The following is an 11371-nucleotide window of genomic DNA, read 5'->3' as shown; positions in this document are numbered from 1 at the left end:
CCTACCATCAATATGAACCTTAGTAGGATTTAAGGAACATACACACTTGTTTAGAATAATTTTATAAGGAAAGAACAACATGGACATCCTTAGTTGCTAGGAGTAGAGCCATTATGAAATAGCGTATCGTTTATGTTCATTTCATTTTAGATCATGCCAAAAGAAAGAAGAAAGTGCCTTAACATACCTTAAACCCGTTGAGTCCTTAATCACTTCCAAGCAACTCTTTAAATAAGTCAACTCAATCTATCATAGTATAAGGAGATTCAAAATCAGTGCTGAGCAAAGGCTAAGTCTATAACTTAAGCTAGTAGCTCGTTTACGTAAATTTTGGCAGCATCTCCCTTGTAACAAGGGACTCCTCCAATACCATATACAAACAAAAATGACCAGAGCAATCCATCAATACATAATTATCAATATCAAGACACCATATAACCACAACAAGTGGCAACTACATTACGACGAGCGGTAAGCTCCGATTGGAATTCGTATACCCCTTATCAATCCTTATAGACTTCTTAATTCAACATAAAAGTATCATTAACTTGATAATAAAGTCATTAATCAATGATTCCAACCTTATACCATATATTTATAACAACGAAAATAATCCACAACTTCAACTATCCCCAACTAGCAACTTTATTCACTAGTTCATGTCTAGCCAATCCATTTAACTTAATCAATATCAAGATAACCTTAGGCACAAGAAAGAACACAATATACATACCTCATAAAGTAACTTCAAGTCAAAATCCAAGTTATATTCATTTTACAACAACCCTTAATAGCAATACAACACCATAGAAGTGACTTAAGCTAATCCAAGTATTATCTTGTAGTTTATCATCCTAACAACATAACCAACATACAAGCAAGATTAAGCACAATTAGTAGGCTTTTATACTCACCTTATATAGCAGCAACAACTTGGAATTTCATCCAAATACAGCCCACAACAATCCTCAATGACAACACAACCTCAAAGAGGTGTTGTTCTTCACTCGAACTAAGTTTTGATGTTGAAATATGGTGTAATCACTTTGGAATCACTTCAAACCCTTGTGGTATATGTTTAGGAGGGTTAGTAGAAGTTTGGAGACGAATTGTAGTTGAAAAATGAGCAAAAATAGGCGTCCAAATCGTTTATAAATTGAAGTAGGTCAACCACCGCCTAAGTGGGTCCCATTGGGAGCTACTTGCGCGGTATCGCGAAAACATGAATATCTCTCTACTGTGATGTCGTATTGACGATCGATTTAATGCGTTAGAAACTAGACTCGTAGATATTCAATTTGGTAGGTAGAACACCCCATGATTCCAAGTATATTTGGAGAAATTCTCAGATACATTTGACCTAAATTTCAGCAAATTTATGAATATAACTTGTGATGACCTTTGCCAACTCTTGTTCCACAACTTGCTTGCCTTCAAAATGTAGAAAATGAATATCATACGACTAAAATAACTCATAGAATAACCTCCTTATCATGTGAATAACCCTAGTCTCACCCCAAAGTACATGTTATAACATTCGAAGCTTGTCGACTTTCGATGAAACTTATTTTCTTCGATTGGTTTAGCTTCTAAGATTTCCAACCCTCTTGGTACTCGTTATTCATGATCTTAAATATTTGTAACCTCCAAGGTAACATGATTAACTTACTTTATTTGCTTCCAAATATAATCTCATTTCCAAGCCTTCATCAATGACTTATGACGTACTCTCACGTATGAAAACTTGGGGTGTAACAAATACCCTATCATCACCAATAGTCACATCTCTGGCATCACCATGCTGAAACTTGTCCTTGAGGACAAGCAAATGAGGGTCATCATACTGTCGCTCCCTGATACGATCAAATAAGAAAGGTCGAGAAACCACGCAAGCTAGAACCCGACTGGGCTCCGAAAGATCCAATCTTACAAACTGGCTGGCTAAGGCCTGAACATCCATCGCCATAGGCCTCTCCAATGCTGGTAAATAAGTCAAACTCACCAAACTCTCCGCCCGACTACTCAAAGCATCGGCCACCACATTGGCCTTGCCTGGGTGATACAGAATAGTGATATCATAGTCCTTTAACAACTCTAACCACCTCCTCTGGCGCAAATTTAGATCTTTTTGCTTGAACAGGTGCTGCAAGCTCCGATGGTTAGTATAAATCTCACAGGGGACACCGTATAAGTAATGGCGCCAAATCTTCAGGGTGTGAACAATGGCAGCTAACTCAAGGTCGTGAACAAGGTAGTTCTTCTCATGTATCTTCAACTGTCTGGACACGTAGGCAATGACCCTACCGTCTTGCATCAGCACCTCTTAGAGGCTAACCCTCGAGGCATCACAATAGATAGTATAAGACCCGAACCTATAGGCAATATCAAAATTGGGGTTGTGGTCAAATCTGTTTTGAGCTTCTGAAAGCTCTCCTCGCACTCCTCCATCCACTGGGATGGAGCACCCTTTCGAGTCAACCTAGTCATGGGGGCTGCAATTGAGAAAACCCCTCCACAAAACGACGGTAGTAACCCGCCAAACCAAGGAAACTGCAGATCTCAGTAGCTGAGGATGGTCTGGGCCAACTCTGCACGACCTCTATTTTCTTCGGATCCACTTGAATACCCTCACTCGATACCACATGGCCTAAGAATGCCACTTAATCCAACCAAAACTCACATTTCGAGAACTTAGCATATAACTTATTCTCTCTCAAAGTCCGAAGCACAGTCCTCAGGTGCTGCTCATGATCTTCTCGACTTTGGGAATACACCAGAATATCATCAATAAAGACAATGACGAACGCGTCAAGGTATGGCCGGAACACACTGTGCATCAAATGCATAAAAGCTACTAGGGCATTGGTCAGCCCAAATGACATAACAAGGAATTCGTAATGACCATACCGAGTCCTGAAAGCAGTCTTCAGGATATCTGGCTCCTGAATCTTCAACTAATGGTAACCTGAGCGTAAGTCAATCTTAGAAAACACCTGTGTGCCCTAAAGTTTGTGAAACAGATCATCAATACAAGGAAAAGGATAATGGTTCTTCACTGTAACCTTGTTCAACTAGCAATAATCAATAATATACACATAGAACCATCCTTTTTCTTCACAAACAACACAGAATCACCCAAGGTGATACACTGGGCTAAAAAAACCCTTATTAAGCAATTCCTGTAACTGATCCTTCAACTCATTCAACTCAGGAGGAGCCATACGATATGGAGGAATAGAAATGGGTTGAGTTCCTGGCAACAGATCAATGCCGAAATCAATATCTCTATCAGGCGGCATGCTCTTGAGAAAATCCCGTACTACTGGAACTGGATCAACTAAAGGGGTTTCAATACTGACATCTCTCATACAAGCTAAATACGCGTCACACCCCTTCTCGACTATACACTGAGCTTTAAGAAAAGAAATAACTCTAGTAGGAGTGTGATCTAAAGTACCCCTCCACTCAACACGCAGTACACCTGGCATAGCTAGCGTCGTGGTTTTGGCGTGACAATCAAGAATAGCATAATAGGGAGACAACCAGTCCATGCCCAAGATAATGTCAAAATCTACCTTGTTGAGCAATAATAGATCATCTCTGATCTCAAAACCACTAAGAGCAACCAAACACGACCGATAAATGTGGTCCACAATAAGAGAATCTCCCACAAGAGTATAAACATAAACAAGGGAACTCAAAGAATCCCGAGATACACCCAAATTCGGAGCAAAATAAGAAGACACAAAAGAGTAAGTAGAGCTTGGATCGAATAGGACCGATGCATCTTTATGGCAAACCAATATAATACCTGTTGATGACAAAATCAGAGGCAACAGCCTCGGTACGGGTAGGAAGGGCATAGTATCTGGCCTGGCCTCCCCTCTTGGGCAGCCTCTACCTCCTCGACCTCTACCTCTAGTTGGCTGAGTAGGTGGGGTAGCAACTGGAGCTGTAATTATAGCCTGTGAACTCTGCGGGGCACGCTATGGCTGAGAAGTCTGTGGAGGTACACTCCTCCCAAGTCTAGGGCAATCCCTCACCACGTGGCGTGTGTCACCATACTCAAAACAAGCTCTGGGAGGACGTGGTGGCTGCTACTAGCTAGGGCTAGGTCTGCTGGACTGACCTCTGAAAGCACCCCGCGTAGGAGGCGCGCTAGAAACCGGATGTGCATAATAAGGCTTCTGAGGCCTAGGAGGAGCTGGAGCACTACTGGCTTCTAGAAGAGCTGAATGAACAGGGTGACTCATATAACCCCAACCATGACGACCTATAGCTGGGGTACAGGCACCAGAATAATGGCCCGGCTCTCGAGACCTCTTGTCCTCCCTCTCCTCTCTCTCCCTAGCATACATACCCTCAATCCTCCTAGCAATGCTCACCACCTGCTGATAAGAAATATCCATTTCCAACTCATGAGACATGCTAGATCTGATGCTGGGAATAATCCCCTAAATAAACCGATGAACCCTCTCGCGAACAGTAGAAACCAAAGTTGGTGCATGCCTAGCCAAACTGGTGTAACGGACAGCATATTCTGAAATAGCCATAGCACCCTGGTGCAAATGCTCAAACTCTATGCGCCATGCATCCCTGAGGCTCTAAGGAACATAATCCCTAAGGAACAGATCTGAAAAATGAGCCCAAGTTAGTGAAGCAGCCTCATCTGGACTATCTAACTCATAGGTGCGCCACCACTTATAGGTGACTCCTCGAAGCTAGAAGGTAGTGAAAGAAACAACGCTCGATCCTGAGATACCCGTGGTACGGAGAATGCAGTAACACTCATCAAAAAATCCTAGAGCATCCTCCGATGCTAGACCACTGAATACATGAGGCTTGTACTTCTTGAACTTCTCAAGCCTCAGCGGATGCCCTATCCTCGGGCTGAACTGGCACTGCAGGTGGTACAGGGATAACCTCAGGGACCTGCTCAACATAAACTCACTGCTCAGGAGTGCGGGCGGCGGGAGTCTTTGCTCCTCCCCCGGCCTGGGACATAGCTGCAGCAAGGGGAAGCAACCCTGCCTGAGCCAAAGTGGTGTACATGCTCATGAATTGTGCCAAAGTTTTCTAAAGAGCTGGAGTAGTAGTAGCAGTAGGCGTGTCACGTGTCTGGACTCCGGCTGGAACTGTTGGTGGTACCTCGGCGGCAGATAGCGCAGGTGCTCTGGCTGTACCACGTGTGCGTCCTCGGCCTCTACCCCGGCCCCAGCCTCTGACTACTATAGTAGGGGGCGCGGGTGCCGGATTGTCTAGGGTAGCACGTGTCCTCACCATCTGTGAGAGAATAGAAGACATAAGTTTAGAATTGTGATGTCAAAATATCGCACGACAAGGAAATCAAATGAAGTGGAATTTTCCTAACTATTACATAGCCTCTCGTAGCTAAGTACAGACGTCTCTGTACCGATCAACGAGACTCTAATAAATTGGCTTGTGATCCATGACTCCTATGAACATAGAGCTCTGATACCAACTTTTCACGACCCCGGTTCACCCTCCGTGAACCATCGTAATGGCACCTAGTCTCTACGACTAGGTAAGCCTAATTTGCAGAAGAAAAACCAAAATTTGCGGAAGTAAATAATTTAAAACAGAAATAAAGTAGTAACAATGTTTAAATGTGCCGTTCAGCTTACACCATGTTTTACTCTCAATACCAAAACATAAATCCAAGACCCGAAAACCCATGTATCACAAGCTAAGATCAATACTACATAGCTCTAACTCCGGAATGTCGAATAAGAACAGAAAAAATACAGAAGGACTGAATACTAAAAGCAGGAATAGAAATGGACTTCTCGGTCTGCGGACGCGGAAAATGTACCTCGAAGAGGCATGAGTGGCGGTACCTAGATCTACACATGAAAAACATGCGCAGAAAAGGCATGAGTACACCACAACAGTACTCAGTAAGAGCCAAGCCTAACCTCGGTTGGGTAGTGATGAGGAAGTTCAGGGCCCTATTGAGATTAAATAATTAACCTCAGCCTAACCTGGGTTGGGTACTCATGCCCTTTCTGTGCATGTTTTTCATGTGCAAATCCAGGTACTTCGACTCAGTCCTACTACCCTTGAGGCGAGGCGATTCTCTAAAGACTTCGAGGTATATCTGTTGTGTCCGCAGACCGAGGAGTCCCTTTCCATTCCCTCTCATAGTATTAGCCCTTCTGTATTTACTTTTGTTTAGACATTCTGGAGTTAGACACTTGTAGTTATTCAACAACTTGTGATTTCATTAGATTCCGAGTTTTGGGAAGTTGTTTAGTTTTTGAAATCTTGTATCAGTATATGCTGAGCAACATCTTAAACGTTTCTATATTTGCTTATCTCCAGTTTTTATTAGTTTTTCCGCATTTCTATTTCTTTTTTCGCAATTGTTAGGCTTACCCTGTCATAGAGACTAGGTATCGTCACGACAGTTCACGGAGGGCGAACTTGGGTCGTGGCAAGAAAATATATCAGTACCATCATGGAAATAATAACACAACATAAGAAACAATGAATAGATGAAACAGAAGAGTAGTGTAAACACAACCCTAACCAATAGTAGTCTAAGACTAAATTCTATCAGCCTAACCTCAAACTGGAAGACTAAATATGCTCAACTACCTCCTAACCCACACCCTTAATGCTCGACCTCCAAAGCTTCCTATCAAGTGCCATGTCCTCGGAGATCTTAAGTCTCGCCATATCCCGCCTGATCAACTCTACCTAATACTTCTTAGGCTGCCCTCTACCTCTCCTCATATCCACCAACGCCAACCACTCGCACCGCCTTACCGGGGCATCCAAGCTCCTCCTCTGAATATCCTCATTTCTGCTACTTTCATCTTCTAGGTATGTGAGTTCTTAACTGGTCAACACTCAGCCCCATACAATATGGACGACCTAACCACCACTATATAAAACTTACCTTTAAGTAGCGGAGGCACTTTCTAATCACACAAGACTCCAGATGCTAACCTCAATTTTGTCCACCCCACCCCTATACGGTGTGTGACATCCTCGTCGATATCCCCAACCCCATGGATAACTTACTCGAGGTACTTGAAACTGCCTCTCTTGGAAATAACCTGCGATCCAAGCCTTATGTCCATGCCCTCTTCCCTAGGCTTGGCACTAAACTTACACTCAAGATATTCCATCTTCGTCCTGCTCAACTTAAAACCCTTTGACTCAAGGTCCTATCTCCAAACCTCCAGCCTCTCGTTAATGCCACTCTGCATCTCGTCAATTATAACAATGTCATCAGCGAATAACATACACCATGGCACCTCTCCTTGAACATAGTGTGTCAGTGCATCTATCACCAGAGCAAACAGGAATGGGCTGAGCGCAGATCCTTGGTGTAACCCCATAACAACCAAAAAATGCTCGGAGTCGCCTCCTACTATCCTAGCCCGAGTTTTAGCTCCATCATACATGTCCTTAATTGCCCTAATGTAAGCAATTAACACACCTTTAGCCTCTAGGCATCTCCAAAGAACCTCTCTAGGAACCTTGTCATATGCTTTCTCCAAATCAATAAATACCATGTGCAGATCCTTCTTCCTATCCATGTACTGTTCCACCAACCTATTAATAAGGTGGATAGCTACCGTAGTAGAATGGCCCGACATGAAACCGAACTAGTTGTCTGATACAGACACCGTCCTCCTCACCCTTGCTTCTACTACCCTCTCCCACACTTTCATGGTATGACTCAATAGTTTGATACCCCTATAATTATTGCAACTCTGGATGTCACCTTTTTTCTTGTACAACGGAACCCCTGTACTCCACCTCTACTCGTCTGGCATCCTCTTCATCCTTAAAACAACATTAAATAACCATGTTAGCCACTCCAGACCTACTCTACCCACACACCTCCAAAATTATACCGGAATATTGTTAGGCTCGGTAGCTCTACCCCTGCTCATATTTTACATAGCTCTCACGACCTCCCCGACCTTGATGCGCCTACAGTACCCAAAATTGCGATGGCTCTCAGAACACCCCAACTCACCAAGCACAATATCCTGCTCCCCTTCATCATTCAGAAGTTTATGAAAGTAAGTTTGCCATCTTTGCTTAATCTGGACCTCTCCCATCAATACTCTACCGTCCTCGTCTTTGATGCACCTTACTTGATCCAGATCCCGAGCCTTCCTCTCCCTCTCCTTAACCAGCTGGAATAATTTCTTCTCCCTGCCTTTGGCCCCTAGATCCTCGTACAGATGACTAAAAGCCATAGACTTAGCCTCGTGACTGCCATTTTCGCCTCCTTCCTAGCTACTTTATACCTCTCCCTATTCACACTCCTCTCAACCTCGCATGTGCTCCCTACTAACTTCAGGTATGCCGCCTTCTTCTCTTCCACTTTACCTTAGAACATTTCATTCCACCACCAGTCGCCTTTGTGCTCGCAAGCGAAACCCTTCGAGACCCCTAACACCTTTCTCGCTGCCTCCAATATATAATCCGCCATGGTTGACCATATAACGCTCGTGTCCCCACTACTCTTCCAGGCTCCCACGGCCGATAGCCTCCCGTCCAACTCCTGAGTGTTATCCTTAGTCAAGGCTCCCCACGTGATCCTCGGTCAACCGCGTGCAGTCCTCTTCTACCTTTTCATCATAATGCCGACGTCCATCACCAAGAGTCTATGCTGCATCGCGATGGTCTCACCCAGGATAACATTGCAATCCTTACACAACCCTATGTCACACCTCCTAAGGAGTAGATAGTCAATCTGAGTCTTTGCCATCATGCTCGGAGAAGTAACCAAATGCTCCTCCCTCTTTGGGAAACTAGAGTTAGCAATCACAAGCTCAAATGCCCTTGCAAAATCCAACAGCGATATTCCTCATGCGTTCCTATCCCCAAAACCAAAGCCACCATGCACCTTTCCATAGTCGCTTGCAGTCGACCCAATATGTCCATTAAAATCCCCTTCTATAAATAACCTCTCAGCAGGCGGAATACTACACACGATCTCATCCAACCTCTCCCAGAAGCCCCTCTTGAGCTCCTCATCCAAGCCTGCTTGTGGCGCATACGCACTAACAACATTTAGGGTGGACTCTCCAACTAACAACATAATAGACATTAACCTATTATTCACCTACCTAACCTCTATCACAGACTCTCTAAGTTCCCTATCCACAAAAATGCCTACACCATTCTTACCATTTAGGACTCCAGAGTACCACAACTTATACTCGTCTACATTTCTCGCCCTCGATCCTACCCATCGAGTCTCTTGAAAACTTGCTATATTTACCTTCCCCTTCTCTAGAATCCTCGCCAACTCTATAAACTTACTCGCCAATGTACCTATGTTCCATGACCCAATTCTCAACCTACAGGCACCCTTGTGCCCTTTACCTCCCTTGTCTCCCATCCCACCCCCTGACCCTGCCCTACCTCCCGTTCCGCCCCTAGCCTTCCCAAGGATATGACCTTGCTCTACCATCCCATACTACAACCACTATACCTATAACAAACTAAGGAGAATCACTCATACACACTAGGCAAACAGACCAGACTAGGAGAAAACAAGTTGAAGTTAATAGAAAGCTAACACTAAGGCGAACTAAAAGGCAGCAATTTAACTGACGCGAGGGGAAGGAGAATAGGAAAACGGTAGGTAAAGAACTTGGAAGTTGTCTCTGGTGTACACGACACTGATGCGGCACCTAGCAGCCCTCCTATGATGCGCGCCCGCTCCTCGTTCGTCTCCAATAGCCACCACATATTACCTGAAATACAAGAACCAAAAAAAGTGTTGCCTCCTCTACCACCGGTGGAGCCCCAACAAAAGCAAAGAAAAGTAAAAAAAGAGGGAATAAGGGTGGAAAACTAGTGGGGATATTTGGTCTAGGAACCCGTGTGAAGAAAGGAATTGAGAACTTTGTTTGCCGAAATATAGCAATCGCAGTAGTAGTCGAAAAATCTTAATTCGATAATCATAACTTTAAAATATTTTTTGTCAAAAAGGTAATTTAAATAGTACTTTAATTAAAGAACAAAAAGGATACTAAACTATTTAGAGAATAAGATTAAACAGAGAGACTAACTATTTCAATAAGGCTCCGATTATCGGAGTATATTCTCAAAACTTGGAGTGAATTCAGAAATTACGAAAAGGAAATAGTTTTGAATGTAAGCAAAAAAGTCTTATTCGTAGATGTTAGTATGCAATTTTAAAGAAGGTTTCGAAGCCAAAGATCTACAGACCATAGATTTTGCAAAGTCTCCAAGAAATTCCCTAGGAATAGATTTCGCCGGAGAAAAGGGAGATGGAGAGAAGCAAGTTCGTCGCCGACGAAGAGTGTTGTTTTAGTTTTCAAAATCTCAGATATTCTTGTTGATTGTTCACGTTAAAATATCACAATCTCAATCAGTGTGTATCTTTTCTTACCAATTTTTGAAATTTCAGAACAAGAACAAATATTCTGATACAAACGCAAAAATCAAATGTAAAAAAATGATATTCAGAAAATAAAGCTTATAAAATGAAATATTGATCAAGAATACTTGCGAAAAAATTACCGTGGTGATGAGATTAAAGGACGAGAATTGATTTCTATCAGACAAATATTAAATACCAATCTTTCAAAAGAACTCTCAATGAGGTTCTTGAAAAAAAAATGATGGAGCAACTTTTGAATTGGGAACGGTTTGGAATTCAAATTCGCAGGAAAAGGGGATATCGCCTCTAAAGAGTTCGCTGGAGATTAATCTAAAATTATATATATACCACAACAAGCAACAAAGATATCTGGAGAAGTGCAATGTGGATTTGAATTCAATGATTCACTTAGACTACTCGGAATGATGCCAAATTTTGCATGCAAGTCTTAAATAACATTACAGAACTATTCATGGTCTCGGAATCCCATTCGGACTTGCATATAACAAAAATCTACTGTAAACCAAATTCAAAGTCAAAAACCTTCAAAGAACTAACTTTCACTATTAGGCTCCAAAACGCTTCCGGGTAATCCAAAACCTGATTTGAACATATGCCCAAGTCGAAATCATCAAATGAACCTATTAGAGCCATCAAATCCTGATTCTGAGGTCATTTACTCAAAATGTTGACCGAAGTCAAACTTAGTCTTTTAGGGCCAACTAAAAGAACCAAGTGTTCCGATTTCAACCCGAACAATTTCAAAACCCGAACTAAGCATCCCTGCAAGTCATAAAATAGTAAAAGCATGTACGGGAGGTCTTATTTAGGGGAACGGAGTTCTATAAAGCAAAACGACTGGTCGGGTCACTATATTCTCCACCTCTTAAAAAAATATTTATCCTCAAACAGGTTTAGAATCATGCCTGGAGTATTGAATAAGTGTGGATATCTGCTCCGCATGTCCTC

General features: G+C 42.7%; 1 protein-coding gene across 1 annotated transcript; it reads right to left on the bottom strand.

Annotated features, from left to right (window-relative positions):
* Nucleotides 1-8735: 8735 nt before the first annotated feature.
* LOC107770692 (uncharacterized) lies at nucleotides 8736-9463 on the bottom strand. The gene is made up of 3 exons (XM_016590028.1): nucleotides 9178-9463; nucleotides 8894-9078; nucleotides 8736-8798 (listed from the first exon to the last, which is right to left on the bottom strand). The coding sequence occupies exons 1-3, from the start codon at nucleotides 9461-9463 to the stop codon at nucleotides 8736-8738; spliced, it is 534 nt and encodes a 177-aa protein (XP_016445514.1).
* Nucleotides 9464-11371: the final 1908 nt, after the last annotated feature.

Source organism: Nicotiana tabacum, chromosome 7, assembly GCF_000715075.1.
Source record: "Nicotiana tabacum cultivar K326 chromosome 7, ASM71507v2, whole genome shotgun sequence".
NCBI classification, from domain to species: domain Eukaryota; kingdom Viridiplantae; phylum Streptophyta; class Magnoliopsida; order Solanales; family Solanaceae; genus Nicotiana; species Nicotiana tabacum.
This window is presented reverse-complemented; position numbering and strand designations above follow the sequence as displayed.